Source organism: Petromyzon marinus, chromosome 46, assembly GCF_048934315.1.
Source record: "Petromyzon marinus isolate PM22_M1 ecotype Great Lakes invasive population chromosome 46, UKy_Petmar_22M1.pri1.0, whole genome shotgun sequence".
Lineage (NCBI taxonomy): Eukaryota > Metazoa > Chordata > Hyperoartia > Petromyzontiformes > Petromyzontidae > Petromyzon > Petromyzon marinus.
In genome coordinates this window covers 14558127-14576260 of record NC_133712.1, presented here as the reverse complement: position 1 = coordinate 14576260, position 18134 = coordinate 14558127, and the positions used below count along the sequence as shown (strand labels likewise).

Here is an 18134-nt window from a genome sequence, read left to right as displayed (position 1 = left end):
TGACACTGTTATAGACCATAACACTACTAGAGACCATGACACTGTTATAGACCTTAACACTACTAGAGACCATGACACTGTTATAGACCTTAACACTACTAGAGACCATGTCACTGTTATAGACCTTAACACTGCTATAGACCATGTCACTGTTATAGACCTTAACACTGCTATAGACCATGACACTGTTATAGACCATAACACTACTAGAGACCATGACACTGTTATAGACCATAACACTACTATAGACCATAACACTACTAGAGACCATGACACTGTTATAGACCTTAACAATACTAGAGACCATGTCACTGTTATAGACCTTAACACTACTAGAGACCATGACACTGTTATAGACCATAACACTACTAGAGACCATGACAGTGTTATAGACCTTAACACTGCTATAGACCATGTCACTGTTATAGACCATAACACTACTAGAGATCATGACACTGTTATAGACCTTAACACTGCTATAGACCATGACACTGTTATAGACCATAACACTACTAGAGACCATGTCACTGTTATAGACCTTAACACTACTAGAGACCATGACACTGTTATAGACCTTAACACTACTAGAGACCATGACACTGTTATAGACCTTAACACTGTTATAGACCATGTCACTGGTATAGACCATATCACTGTTATAGACCATGTCACTGGTATAGACCTTAACACTGTTATAGACCATAACACTACAGACCATGTCACTGTTATAGACCATAACACTGCTATAGACCATGTCACTGTTATAGACCATAACACTGCTATAGACCATAACACTACTAGAGACCATGACACTGTTATAGACCTTAACACTGCTATAGACCATGTCACTGTTATAGACCATAACACTACTAGAGACCATATCACTGTTATAGACCTTAACACTACTAGAGACCATGTCACTGTTATAGACCATAACACTACTAGAGACCATGTCACTGTTATAGACCTTAACACTACTAGAGACCATGACACTGTTATAGACCATAACACTACTAGAAACCATGTCACTGTTATAGACCATAACACTACTAGAGACCATGACACTGTTATAGACCTTAACACTACTAGAGACCATGACACTGTTATAGACCTTAACACTACTAGAGACCATGTCACTGTTATAGACCTTAACACTGCTATAGACCATGTCACTGTTATAGACCTTAACACTACTAGAGACCATGACACTGTTATAGACCATAATACTACTAGAGACCATGACACTGTTATAGACCATAACACTACTAGAGACCATGACACTGTTATAGACCTTAACACTACTAGAGACCATGACACTGTTATAGACCTTAACACTGCTATAGACCATATCACTGTTATAGACCTTAACACTACTAGAGACCATGTCACTGTTATAGACCTTAACACTACTAGAGACCATGACACTGTTATAGACCTTAACACTGCTATAGACCATGTCACTGTTATAGACCTTAACACTACTAGAGACCATGTCACTGTTATAGACCTTAACACTACTAGAGACCATGTCACTGTTATAGACCTTAACACTACTAGAGACCATGACACTGTTATAGACCTTAACACTACTAGAGACCATGACACTGTTATAGACCTTAACACTGCTATAGACCATGTCACTGTTATAGACCTTAACACTACTAGAGACCATGACACTGTTATAGACCTTAACACTACTAGAGACCATGACACTGCTATAGACCTTAACACTGCTATAGACCATGTCACTGTTATAGACCTTAACACTACTAGAGACCATGTCACTGTTATAGACCTTAACACTACTAGAGACCATGACACTGTTATAGACCATGACACTGTTATAGACCATAACACTACTAGAGACCATGACACTGTTATAGACCTTAACACTACTAGAGACCATGTCACTGTTATAGACCATGACACTGTTATAGACCATAACACTACTAGAGACCATGACACTGTTATAGACCTTAACACTACTAGAGACCATGTCACTGTTATAGACCATGACACTGTTACAGACCATAACACTACTAGAGACCATGTCACTGTTATAGACCATAACACTACTAGAGACCATGTCACTGTTATAGACCATAACACTACTAGAGACCATGTCACTGTTATAGACCTTAACACTACTAGAGACCATGACACTGTTATAGACCATAACACTACTAGAGACCATGTCACTGTTATAGACCATAACACTACTAGAGACCATGACACTGTTATAGACCTTAACACTACTAGAGACCATGACACTGTTATAGACCTTAACACTACTAGAGACCATGTCACTGTTATAGACCTTAACACTGCTATAGACCATGTCACTGTTATAGACCTTAACACTACTAGAGACCATGACACTGTTATAGACCATAACACTACTAGAGACCATGTCACTGTTATAGACCTTAACACTGCTATAGACCATGTCACTGTTATAGACCTTAACACTGCTATAGACCATGACACTGTTATAGACCATAACACTACTAGAGACCATGACACTGTTATAGACCATAACACTACTAGAGACCATGTCACTGTTATAGACCATAACACTGCTAGAGACCATGTCACTGTTATAGACCTTAACACTGCTATAGACCATGTCACTGTTATAGACCTTAACACTGCTATAGACCATGACACTGTTATAGACCATAACACTACTAGAGACCATGACACTGTTATAGACCATAACACTACTAGAGACCATGTCACTGTTATAGACCATAACACTGCTAGAGACCATGTCACTGTTATAGACCTTAACACTGCTATAGACCATGTCACTGTTATAGACCATAACACTGCTATAGACCATGTCACTGTTATAGACCATAACACTGCTATAGCCCATAACACTACTAGAGACCATGACACTGTTATAGACCTTAACACTGCTATAGACCATGTCACTGTTATAGACCATAACACTACTAGAGATCATGACACTGTTATAGACCTTAACACTGCTATAGACCATGACACTGTTATAGACCATAACACTACTAGAGACCATGTCACTGTTATAGACCTTAACACTACTAGAGACCATGACACTGTTATAGACCTTAACACTACTAGAGACCATGACACTGTTATAGACCTTAACACTGTTATAGACCATGTCACTGGTATAGACCATATCACTGTTATAGACCATGTCACTGGTATAGACCTTAACACTGTTATAGACCATAACACTACAGACCATGTCACTGTTATAGACCATAACACTGCTATAGACCATGTCACTGTTATAGACCATAACACTGCTATAGACCATAACACTACTAGAGACCATGACACTGTTATAGACCTTAACACTGCTATAGACCATGTCACTGTTATAGACCATAACACTACTAGAGACCATATCACTGTTATAGACCTTAACACTACTAGAGACCATGTCACTGTTATAGACCATAACACTACTAGAGACCATGTCACTGTTATAGACCTTAACACTACTAGAGACCATGACACTGTTATAGACCATAACACTACTAGAAACCATGTCACTGTTATAGACCATAACACTACTAGAGACCATGACACTGTTATAGACCTTAACACTACTGGAGACCATGACACTGTTATAGACCTTAACACTACTAGAGACCATGTCACTGTTATAGACCTTAACACTGCTATAGACCATGTCACTGTTATAGACCTTAACACTACTAGAGACCATGACACTGTTATAGACCATAATACTACTAGAGACCATGACACTGTTATAGACCATAACACTACTAGAGACCATGACACTGTTATAGACCTTAACACTACTAGAGACCATGACACTGTTATAGACCTTAACACTACTAGAGACCATGTCACTGTTATAGACCTTAACACTGCTATAGACCATGTCACTGTTATAGACCTTAACACTGCTATAGACCATAACACTACTAGAGACCATGACACTGTTATAGACCTTAACACTGCTATAGACCATGTCACTGTTATAGACCATAACACTACTAGAGACCATATCACTGTTATAGACCTTAACACTACTAGAGACCATGTCACTGTTATAGACCATAACACTACTAGAGACCATGTCACTGTTATAGACCTTAACACTACTAGAGACCATGACACTGTTATAGACCATAACACTACTAGAAACCATGTCACTGTTATAGACCATAACACTACTAGAGACCATGACACTGTTATAGACCTTAACACTACTAGAGACCATGACACTGTTATAGACCTTAACACTACTAGAGACCATGTCACTGTTATAGACCTTAACACTGCTATAGACCATGTCACTGTTATAGACCTTAACACTACTAGAGACCATGACACTGGTATAGACCATATCACTGTTATAGACCATGTCACTGGTATAGACCTTAACACTGTTATAGACCATAACACTACAGACCATGTCACTGTTATAGACCATAACACTGCTATAGACCATGACACTGTTATAGACCATAATACTACTAGAGACCATGACACTGTTATAGACCATAACACTACTAGAGACCATGACACTGTTATAGACCTTAACACTACTAGAGACCATGACACTGTTATAGACCTTAACACTACTAGAGACCATGTCACTGTTATAGACCTTAACACTGCTATAGACCATGTCACTGTTATAGACCTTAACACTGCTATAGACCATAACACTACTAGAGACCATGACACTGTTATAGACCTTAACACTGCTATAGACCATGTCACTGTTATAGACCATAACACTACTAGAGACCATATCACTGTTATAGACCTTAACACTACTAGAGACCATGTCACTGTTATAGACCATAACACTACTAGAGACCATGTCACTGTTATAGACCTTAACACTACTAGAGACCATGACACTGTTATAGACCATAACACTACTAGAAACCATGTCACTGTTATAGACCATAACACTACTAGAGACCATGACACTGTTATAGACCTTAACACTACTAGAGACCATGACACTGTTATAGACCTTAACACTACTAGAGACCATGTCACTGTTATAGACCTTAACACTGCTATAGACCATGTCACTGTTATAGACCTTAACACTACTAGAGACCATGACACTGTTATAGACCATAATACTACTAGAGACCATGACACTGTTATAGACCATAACACTACTAGAGACCATGACACTGTTATAGACCTTAACACTACTAGAGACCATGACACTGTTATAGACCTTAACACTACTAGAGACCATGTCACTGTTATAGACCTTAACACTGCTATAGACCATGTCACTGTTATAGACCTTAACACTGCTATAGACCATGACACTGTTATAGACCATAACACTACTAGAGACCATGACACTGTTATAGACCATAACACTACTATAGACCATAACACTACTAGAGACCATGACACTGTTATAGACCTTAACAATACTAGAGACTATGTCACTGTTATAGACCTTAACACTACTAGAGACCATGACACTGTTATAGACCATAACACTACTAGAGACCATGACACTGTTATAGACCTTAACACTGCTATAGACCATGTCACTGTTATAGACCATAACACTACTAGAGATCATGACACTGTTATAGACCTTAACACTGCTATAGACCATGACACTGTTATAGACCATAACACTACTAGAGACCATGTCACTGTTATAGACCTTAACACTACTAGAGACCATGACACTGTTATAGACCTTAACACTACTAGAGACCATGACACTGTTATAGACCTTAACACTGTTATAGACCATGTCACTGGTATAGACCATATCACTGTTATAGACCATGTCACTGGTATAGACCTTAACACTGTTATAGACCATAACACTACAGACCATGTCACTGTTATAGACCATAACACTGCTATAGACCATGTCACTGTTATAGACCATAACACTGCTATAGACCATAACACTACTAGAGACCATGACACTGTTATAGACCTTAACACTGCTATAGACCATGTCACTGTTATAGACCATAACACTACTAGAGACCATATCACTGTTATAGACCTTAACACTACTAGAGACCATGTCACTGTTATAGACCATAACACTACTAGAGACCATGTCACTGTTATAGACCTTAACACTACTAGAGACCATGACATTGTTATAGACCATAACACTACTAGAAACCATGTCACTGTTATAGACCATAACACTACTAGAGACCATGACACTGTTATAGACCTTAACACTACTAGAGACCATGACACTGTTATAGACCTTAACACTACTAGAGACCATGTCACTGTTATAGACCTTAACACTGCTATAGACCATGTCACTGTTATAGACCTTAACACTACTAGAGACCATGACACTGTTATAGACCATAATACTACTAGAGACCATGACACTGTTATAGATCATAACACTACTAGAGACCATGACACTGTTATAGACCTTAACACTACTAGAGACCATGACACTGTTATAGACCTTAACACTACTAGAGACCATGTCACTGTTATAGACCTTAACACTGCTATAGACCATGTCACTGTTATAGACCTTAACACTGCTATAGACCATGACACTGTTATAGACCATAACACTACTAGAGACCATGACACTGTTATAGACCATAACACTACTATAGACCATAACACTACTAGAGACCATGACACTGTTATAGACCTTAACAATACTAGAGACCATGTCACTGTTATAGACCTTAACACTACTAGAGACCATGACACTGTTATAGACCATAACACTACTAGAGACCATGTCACTCTTATAGACCTTAACACTGCTATAGACCATGACACTGTTATAGACCTTAACACTGCTATAGACCATGACACTGTTATAGACCTTAACACTGCTATAGACCATGACACTGTTATAGACCTTAACACTACTAGAGACCATGACACTGCTATAGACCATGACACTGTTATAGACCATAACACTACTATAGACCATAACACTACTAGAGACCATGTCACTGTTATAGACCATAACACTGCTAGAGACCATGTCACTGTTATAGACCTTAACACTGCTATAGACCATGTCACTGTTATAGACCATAACACTGCTATAGACCATGTCACTGTTATAGACCATAACACTGCTATAGACCATAACACTACTAGAGACCATGACACTGTTATAGACCTTAACACTGCTATAGACCATGTCACTGTTATAGACCTTAACACTACTAGAGACCATGTCACTGTTATAGACCATAACACTGCTAGAGACCATGTCACTGTTATAGACCTTAACACTGCTATAGACCATGTCACTGTTATAGACCATAACACTGCTATAGACCATGTCACTGTTATAGACCATAACACTGCTATAGACCATAACACTACTAGAGACCATGACACTGTTATAGACCTTAACACTGCTATAGACCATGTCACTGTTATAGACCATAACACTACTAGAGATCATGACACTGTTATAGACCTTAACACTGCTATAGACCATGACACTGTTATAGACCATAACACTACTAGAGACCATATCACTGTTATAGACCTTAACACTACTAGAGACCATGTCACTGTTATAGACCATAACACTACTAGAGACCATGTCACTGTTACAGACCTTAACACTGCTATAGACCATGTCACTGTTATAGACCATAACACTACTAGAGATCATGACACTGTTATAGACCTTAACACTACTAGAGACCATGACACTGTAATAGACCTTAACACTACTAGAGACCATGACACTATTATAGACCATGTCACTGTTATAGACCTTAACACTACTAGAAACCATGACACTACTGTAGACCTTAACACTACTAGAGACCATGTCACTGGTATAGACCATAACACTGCTATAGACCATAACACTACTAGAGACCATGACACTGTTATAGACCTTAACACTGCTATAGACCATGTCACTGTTATAGACCATAACACTACTAGAGATCATGACACTGTTATAGACCTTAACACTGCTATAGACCATGTCACTGTTATAGACCTTAACACTACTAGAGACCATGTCACTGTTATAGACCTTAACACTACTAGAGACCATGTCACTGTTATAGACCTTAACACTACTAGAGACCATGACACTGTTATAGACCTTAACACTGTTATAGACCATGTCACTGGTATAGACCATATCACTGTTATAGACCATGTCACTGGTATAGACCTTAACACTGTTATAGACCATAACACTACAGACCATGTCACTGTTATAGACCATAACACTACTAAAGACCATGTCACTGTTATAGACCTTAACACTACTAGAGACCATGACACTGTTATAGACCTTAACACTGCTATAGACCATAACACTGTTATAGACCTTAACACTACTAGAGACCATGTCACTGTTATAGACCTTAACACTACTAGAGACCATGTCACTGTTATAGACCTTAACACTGCTATAGACCATGTCCCTGCTAGAGGCCATGTCACTGCTTCAGACCATGACATTGTGCAATTCGGCTACCTAGAAATTTCCTCAAACTATAAAATAAATTACGTAAACTTAGCAGCACATATTATGTTTGTGTACGGACTCCAGAGATAAGGTAAGACTCAAGGCAAAACTCTCTTTAAAACGAGTCAGACTCACTTTCTGGCTTCCTGGGTAAAATGACTCACCGACATTATGATTAGAACAAGAGTTGAGATGGGTGACGACAAAGCCTTTGCAGCACCAACTTATTGGAACAACCTTGCTTCCCTCCATTAACATTGTAAATATTCCTTTAAAAAAAATATCCTGAAGCAGATTTGGTGCTGCGTACAGACATTTTCAAAGCGTGATTAGTAACTCCGATCCTTAACCCATGTCAACATCATCATCACGATCCACGCATGGGCATACAACCCCGTAGGTGTCCACTGCACATTTCGTAATTTGCTTCCACGTTCCTCTTGTTTTTGTGCCAATACGCTCAAAGAAGTGCGCCACCATCTTTTCTTGGCACCGATCTCTTTGCGACGTCGTCGTCAGGCCATTTTCTACGCTAAGGTCTTCCTCGCTTTCCGCTTCCTTCCATTTTTGCGCGTCCCGAGAGCTACATTTTAACGTGCAATTTCATTGAGGGGCGGTATTGTTGTTGTTGTTGTCTTGGTGTAGTCTTAAGACTTGTTGTTTTGCTGCCTTGCCCTCGCTTGCATTTTTAGTGTTGAAAAATCGGCAAGAATGTACCGATGCACTTTGTATTTACTGTACTGCTCTTCCTCTTCCACGCGTTTGCCCGACTCATGTGGAGTGTTCCCCACTGTCCTTGCCAACCTTACCCACGTGGCCCTGTCCTGGGCCATCTCTCTTTCCGCTCCTCGGGCCACCATGTCCGACCGCACCACATCGCCACCGCCCACCTCTTCTTCTGCCTTCTTCTTGATCTCTTTCCTTCCACTTGCATCACTTGCACCTTCTGACCCACATAATTGTATTTAATGTACTGTATATACTTTAGTTATCATTTTTTTTGCTTTTCGTGACTTGCTCACATTTTTTTCTAGTTTTTGCACTCATATCAAGTTGTTTCGATTGTTTGATGTTGTAACTTGCTAACCCGTCCCATACTGGACATGTCAAAAAGAGCTTCATGGCAAATCGGGATTCCCCCTCCCGTTTCAATATTCTGATGTGCATTGTATACCAATACCATTATTATCCGCAAATGCGGACACAACATACACACACACACGTAACTTGCTTGTATAGCTGTTTGCCAAAACTACTTTCAGACGGTAAAAACATTGGTTTGTCGGGCAATATTTTACGTTACATTCGTTGCATTTCTTTCGCACCGTACGTAAGCCAACCGTGCCAATCGGATGTATGCAGTGGCGTCGTTCGGGGTATTGTGAACCCCATCTGTGCGGACATTTGAGTGCTTTTTTTCACCCCCTTGGATGCTTGACGAGACTTTCTTAAACCACATGGAGCCATTTGCAGCAGGACCCTCCTCAAAAGCTGGCTTGAAAGAGAGCCAGTGAAGAATTTGCCATTGTACAGCCCCTGTTGTGCATGCACCGCTGGATAAAGGCAACACAAACCCCTCCACCCCCACTGTATCAGGCGTGGGAGTTTTGTTGACCATACTTCACCACGCTGGTCGGTGCAGGGTGAAGGCAGTGGGGGGGGGGGGGGTGCAAGCAGCAGGGCCCCCTGGTTCGAACGCGTCACTCCCCACTAATGTGAGCCGAAAAGGTTGCATTGGGTTCATCATCACGCCGTGAACGCAGACGGGAGCACTAATCACTGCGCCACCGCTCCACCCACACTACTCTTGAGAAATATATAATGAAAATAAACTCCGCGCTCCATTTTGTTTACAATCGCAAAGGCGCCCCATCGCCTTTGTCCGCGCGTGCGCGCGTTCCCGCGGCGGGGCCAAGTCCATCCGTGCCCCCGCATAATTGACGGGGAGGGTGGCGACGAACCAGCCATCAGCCACAGCCCCCCACCCGACAATCACAACCACCGCTTGAGTGGCCACGTAACTAACTGGTGGTGGTGGAACGTTGCTCGCAGTCGTATTACATACGGTGGGCATTTTGTCGAGCTTTAGGCAAGTGATGGTGATGTTGATGGGTATGGGTTTGGTTGGTGATGTTTGCTCCTGGTGGGGGGGGGGGGGGTGGATGTTGGCGATGGTGAGGATGGTGCTCATCGTATTATCTTTGTTTATGGCGCGGTGGTGGTTATAGGAGTTTAAATCAGTGCACAATGGCCAATAAAACACAATAGACACACACGCGACACAACGATCAACAAACACAACGTTAACACGATAGACACGATAACAGACGTCACACAATAAACGAAGGTAAATAGCTCGTGCAGAAACACAATGCAACACAAAAACAACCCCATATATATAACACACCAAACACAACACAATAACCAAGGGCACATTGCAACACAAAAACAACCCCACATATAACACATCAAACACAATAATCAATGGATATACAAACATAAAAAACAATACACAATAACCATCACACGACCACAAAGACAAAGATGCCCTGTGTAGCCTACACGGAATGTTAGGACAGGTGTTGTCAGCTAGCACCTACTGTATTATATACACAACCTACACCACACACAATAGCCAACATTGACAATAGTGCGCACACAAACCACGCACATATACAACTGACGCCACACAATAGCACAACAACCACAATAACCAACACACTAACAACAACCAACGCCACACAAATAATAACAGGCACGACACAACACACGTCAAGCACCACCAAAATAACACCACCGCCACAATAACACACACAGCCACAACACACAGCCACAACACACAACCACAACGCACAGCCACAACACACAACCACAACACACAGCCACAACACACAGCCACAACACAACCACAACACACAGCCACAACACAACCACAACACAGCCACAACACACAGCCACAACACAACCACAACACACAGCCACAACCACAAAAACACCACACACAGCCATAACACACAACACACAACCACAACACACAACCACAAAAACACCACACACAGCTACAACACACAGCCACAACACACAACCACAAAAACACCACACAATCAAAATATTGTAAATGTAGTAAATTTACTCTCCGCTGGGCTGAAGTAGTAAACTAATTGTCGCGTTTTGTTTACGTGACAAACCTTACTGGCTGTGTTGGGTGGTGGAGGGTTAACGACAATATTTATACTTAACTTACTCATGACCCAAAATAACCCACGTACACGGACACAATAGGACAAGACACAACAAAAACCGCACAATAGCACAGCAACACACAACAGCACATTAACATACAATGACCAACACCATACTTTGACATCACACACACCACAACAACCGCACAATAGCACAGCAACACACAACAGCACATTAACATACAATGACCGACACCATACTTTTACATCACACACAACACCCCAACAACAAAAACCGCACAATAGCACAGCAACACACAACAGCACATTAACATACAATGACCGACATCACACTTTGACATCACATAACACCGCAACAACAACAACAAAACGCACCGCACAACCGCAACAACACCTGCAACAACAACCACTTTAGCACGACGGCCACAGGTATTAATTGCCCGTCCACACAAAAGACCAACACCACCCCCCTCAGCACCACTCACTCTCATGGAGGACTTTCTTTGGTCACCAGCCTCGGCGCCCGCGTCTCGATTCTCCGCGATAAACACCAAGCCCCGGACGAGGAAGGACGACAACAACTGCTACTAATCACCCGCAACCGAACTGACATATAAAAAAATATATCAATGTAATTACCGCTACAGGAATTACATCGACACGAACACACAGGAACAACAACAAACAACAAAAAAATCCCTCAGAAAGAGATTTTTTTGTTGTTGTTCTAAAACAGTTCAATTATTTTACCCACCGAAAAACAAATTTCGCGAAACAAAAAAACAAATGTACGATGAGAGGGTTGGTTATACAAGAAATGGGGATTTATAGCGATGGCGAAAGCGGTGAGGAATGAAAGAGCGCCTGGGAGCGAGCTTCGAGCCCTCCTCCTCTCCCACTGACAACAACAACAACCCGGGGGGAGGGGAGGGGTGACGTGACGTCAATCGGTGTGAGGGGGGGGGGCGTGATGTTTACCACGGGAAAAACTGGGCCGCGTGACGTCACCGCACGAGTAGGCCCGCGTGACGTTTCTGCCGAGAATAAGGGGGTCGCGTGACGTCATCCTGCGGGAGTAAGAACGTATGACGTTGTCTCCACGAGTAATAAGGGAGGGGGGGGGGCGTGAGGTCATCCCGTAGGAGTAAGACCAAGGACGTTTACCCCCCAGAAGAAAGCCTGCGTGACGTCATCCAGCGGGAGTAAGACCGTATGACGTTTTTCTTCCCGAGAATAAGGGGCCGCGTCGCGTCATCCCGCGGGAGTAAGTCCGTATGATGTTACCATGGGAAGAAAGGCCGCGTGATATCATTTACGCAGTGAGAGCGCGCGTCAAGTCAGCCTGTGGAGACGGTCTCCTGTGTGACGTCATCCGGAGAGTAAAGCGCTTGTGACGTCACGCAGTGGAGACGGTGGTCGCGTGAGGTCATCCCATGTGGAGGCGGTGGCAAGCGTGACGTCGCCTCTGGGAAGGCCCGGCCAATCGTAGGGCGGGATGACCACAACACGCGGTGACGCGCGCCGGAGTTGAGCACGTGACTTCCGCCTATGCACCCTCCCCCCCCTCAACTTGCCACCCTCCCGCCCGGCACAGATCCGATTCGATTCCTTTAGGCTTTAAATGTTGATTTAAAGCTTTCGTGACTGCAGGGATTCATATTCTTGATTCTATTTGTTTCTGTTATGAGTATGTCGACTATAGCTCTGATCGATTCTTTCGAAGCGATTACAGTAATCGCATCGACTTAATGCTGCTGCTGCGTTGACAAGCGGAGCACAAATCACACAAAACTCAACAAACGTCCCGGGCAATGGCCCTTCATAGAGCACGAAGAAGGGGCATTGCGCGAAACGTCGCATTTTGTTTCCTTTTAAGGCCACACAGTGTTATTGGCGAAATTGTTGAGCGTCTTATTTTGATTCGATTGCAGTACATTGATGACACGCCATAACGTCTGTGAAAAAGCGCTTTGTAGCTCATAGGATTTCTCTAGTATAAATAAATATTCTGATTGAATGTTCAGCAGGGGCATCAACAACTCAGCTTGTCATGGCAGCAGGCTTATTCTGAGTGAACTGCAGTTCAGTTTTACATCATTAGACCTCCTTTGCCAGTATCAAAATATGATAGGGTTTTCGCCTTTTTCCTGGCAACAAAACTGAAACCTTTTTACAAGGAATCATGTTTACATTATGACCACAATACTTGTGGTCGAAATGCAAACAAAAAACACTGATAATATATGCATTGTCCTTGAAACTGCTTGGTCCACACCAGAGACGGCTTTCTTTTGAGCCTCGTCTCAATTGGTGCTAGGGCAATGCATATATATTATCAGTGTGTGTGTTTTTGTTTGCATTTTGACCACAAGTGTTGTGGTTAATGCACACATGATTCCTTGTAAAAAAGTTTCAGTTTTTTTGCCAGAAAAAAAGGGGAAAACCCCTATTATTATTGCAGTTCAGTTCTTTGAATTCACATCTTAGATAAATCCAGAAACGCATAAACACGAGAAACGAAACGTGGTGAGAATATCATTGTGTTATTTTATTTTATCAATTTATTATTTTATTCTCATTCTACGTGACTTTACCGAAAGAACCAAAGAAGACGAGATGACAATAACGTGAAATACATTTGCAAATCTTGCTTTGAAGCTTTCGTGACTGCAGGAATCCATACTCTCCGGTTCTTTCGGTAAAGTCACGTAAACTTTCACGTAAACTTTACCGAAAGCACCGTGGAAATGTAATGTCGCATAATTGAACATATCGTGGGAAAAAAGTGCGACAGCGCCGCCTGCCGTTTCACCAGGGGTTCGAGTCCTGGCTAACATCAGTGGCGAGTGATTACAGTGATCGCGAGTGATACCTGAACCTTACTCTTTGGTTCTATTGGGTAAAGTCACGTAGGTAAAAAATAAAATAACAAAAATCACGACGTTTCGGCCACAACACAAGTGGCCTTCATCAGGTGAAGGGACGAGACTGTCTGGAAGACAGCGCTTGAGTGAAAAAGCCACGCTCAGATCACGACCTTTAAGCTGTGTGAGAAGAAACAAAGCGCCTTGACAAAGGAATTAGCATATAATTTAGCATTGAAATGGCTGAGTGATTAGCTTGTGACTGGTCACAGAAATGGCTATGTTAAAGTTAAAGCATACACATCCTGCGGCCAACCCAACTTTAACCAAACCGCGCTGATCAAACAATCCCCACGGTAGTCAGGACCAGATTCTCATGTCACAGAGTTGCTGATCGCCAGCTGCAGGCAGCCTCTCTTCCACGTCTTTGCCTACCTCGAGCAGAATAATCGCTGGCTCATCTGTCCAATTCAACAACCACATCAAGTTCCCTCTGTCTGGGTCACCCTCGACTCCAGCTTATCCTTCGACACCCACAGCAACCACAACCATTGTGATCTTGCGGCAACCACCTCAGGGTGTGTGGCCAAATCTGTCCTTGTCGTGATCTTCAACAAGTAAAATGTGATGGGATCTTTTTTTTTTCTTCCAGTATCAATTTGATGAAAAAAATATAGAACAGGCTTTAGCCTTTCCGGTAAGAACACAGGTCCATAATAGAGGTTATTTGGTTAGATCACGTAAATATATAAATGTGTCGTTAAACCCGCCGCCACCCGGCACAGCCAATTAGTAAGGCTTGTCACGTAAACAGAACGTGGCCAATTCGTTACTAGTACAGCACACCGGTTGTGTGTTGGAGATTAAGTCCACAACATTTACAATTCGAGTACGACGTTTGGCCAGTAATTACAGCTAGCATCATCAGGCGACAGCCAGCAGAAGCCCCATTATGGATAATATTAGTCGCGAAAGGTTACGTGTTAAAGAATACAGGTGTTGTGAGATAAGATGTTCAAACACCAAATAGACACCTACAACAAGGCATCAAGTCTGCATTAACCACATACGCGCGTGGTAAAACGTGCAAATGTGGGCCTTACCTGGTAAAATAAAAACTCGGTTACAGTCTCGTCCGCCAATACTGAATTTATGTTTTTTTGTGTCTTTCGTTTGTGTTTTCGCTGCGCTCACACATCACGGCAATTGACTAAACTAGCCCACCCGTGTAACAAATCAAGTCAACTCAAACTCAATCTTCTCATACGGCCGCGATGTGTCCAGATTAACTTTTCTTCATTGTCAATCAGTGCGTCGACCGCCTGTGATTTTGGTTCTCTGAGCCATGTGCTCCTCTCTCTCTCAGTGTAATTGCAAAGAATCATCATCATCAGCATTGCATACCTGTCAACCGATACGGCTTATCCCGTATTCTTTAACAGGGAAATTGAGTTTTCAGGTCCATACGGCGTATTACAGCCGTTTGAATATGGGCAAACAATTTTTTTTATTTGTTTGTGATGGGACTTTGTAGGATGAACGTTGAGCTTTATAAGGGCACGGGGGTGACCAATAAGGTCTGAATTGGTCTGTAACAAGGTAGGGCACTGATAAGGAGGTGACAGGTTTGTAGTGGTGAGTGTAGTGATGAGTGTACTAATGGTGAGTGTAGTGGTGGTGATTGTCTATTTGTGTTTCTTCCTTGTGATGGGACTTTGTAGGATGAACGTTGAGATTTATAAGGGCACGGGGGTGACCAATGAGGTCTGAATTGGTCTGTAACAAGGTAGGGCACTGATAAGGAGGTGACAAGTTTGAAGTGGTGAGTGTAGTGATGAGTGTGCTAGTGGTGAGTGTACTAGTGGTGAGTGTAGCAGTGGTGAGTGTAGCAGTGGTGAGTGTACTAGTGGTGAGTGTAGCAGTGGTGAGTGTACTAGTGGTGAGTGTAGCAGTGGTGAGTGTAGCGGTGGTGAGTGTAGCGGTGGTGAGTGTAGTGGTGGTGATTGTCTCTTTGTGTTTCTTCCTTGTGATGGGACTTTGTAGGATGAACGTTGAGATGTACAAGGGGCACGGGGTGACCAATAAGGTCTAAATTGGTCTGTAATCAGGTAGGGCACTGATAAGGGGTTGACGGGTGTGTGAAGGCCTTGACCAATCCAGGGCTGGAACAAAGCTTCCCGCCCAAGCCGTTGCCACAATGTCAACGTCATTATCTTCACGTTCATCATCATCACATCGGTACTGGAAGTTGCATTGGAAATGAAATCATAATTTGCATTCGTGAGGCGCATTTCAACGTATTACTTAATAATAGGGGTTTGCCCCTTTTTTCTGGCAACAAAACTGAAACCTTTTTCACAAGGATTCATGTCTGCATTAACCACAATACCTGCAGTCAAAATGCAAACAAAAACACACTATGATAATATATGCATTGTCCTTGAGACTGGTTGGTCCACACCAAGGGACGGCTTTCTTTTGAGCCTCGACCCAATTGGTGCTCGACCAGATGACACCAAAAGGCCACAACTTGCATAGCGCCGTTGGTTGCTGGCCGCTTGCTTGGCGTTTTATTATTGTAATTTTTTTTAAAAAAGGTAGCAAAATAAATACGCTGACAGTCCACCTCATTCACAATATCTGGCCCCTCAGCGCGCAATATCATAAGTCTTTGTGCACATACCACCAGCCACACGGCTGACTGCAGTTGTTCTAGCGCAGCAAGCTTCGGTTCAACACAAGCAGCAGCGGCAACGACGACACAAACTCTGCTCTGGTTTCGACATTCAGTGTCTCATCAGCCGGTGAATCCGAGTGGCCAGCGAGAGCCGCCAAGTCGCTGCTGTCACCGCAAATTGCACCTGCCCACCCCCTATCCACCGTTCCCGTGCATTAATTTCCGCAAAACGGTCCCCGCCGTCCAGCTCGGGACCCAACAATCACCGCGAACCCGCAGTAATTACACAACTGATAATGAACCCAGCATCACAATCATCGTTTTGATCGCAACCGCAACCACCACCACCACCGCCACGTGGTGTACACTCTGGGTCGCAGGCTCCGAGGATCTGCCGCACGAACGTGCAGGGGGTGGTGGTGGGGGGTCGATGTGCGGCGCGCGGTCATTCCTTTATTTGCGTGCAGGGCTTGAGTTGAGTTAATTGGGAAATCCGACCATTAACGAAACGGGTTACGTCCATTACAATGTTGAGGGGAGAGGCGGCGCATGGACATTCACACAGTTCGTCTATGCAACCGGCATCTCTCGGCGTCAATGTTGTTATAGCATCCATGACAGAGGGGGTTTTTGAGGGCTTAGATCGCGTAAATATGTGTCGTTAAAACCCGCCACCACCCGACACAGCCAACTCGTGAGGGTTGTCACGTAAACAGAACGTGGCCAATTCGTCACTAGTACAGCGCACCTGTGTGTTGGGAGAGCCAAGCCACAACAATTAAAAATCTGAGTAATTGTTATAGCAAGTGTCACTCGCTGCAAGGCCCGCGGGCCCTGAGTGGCCTTTAGTGCGGCCACCGAACACTCAACAAAAAAACACAAAGAGTGAAGACAACACCACCACCCCCATCATC

At 42.9% G+C, this 18134-nt stretch overlaps 1 protein-coding gene across 2 annotated transcripts in view; it reads right to left on the bottom strand.

The window, feature by feature from the left end:
• The window catches only part of LOC116952350 (protein BTG1-like), a 31319-nt gene extending 18690 nt beyond the window's left edge, over positions 1-12629 (bottom strand). The window contains exons 1-2 of one of the 2 annotated variants that reach the window (XM_076074236.1): positions 12434-12624; positions 12165-12285 (exon numbers count right to left, since the gene is read on the bottom strand). In XM_076074236.1, coding sequence (XP_075930351.1) covers positions 12165-12170 — 6 coding nt within the window. In that variant the 5' untranslated portion in view covers positions 12171-12285; positions 12434-12624. Of the gene's footprint in view, positions 1-12164; positions 12286-12433 lie in introns of both variants that reach the window. The other variant, XM_032971626.2, reaches the window with a different exon arrangement.
• Positions 12630-18134: the final 5505 nt, after the last annotated feature.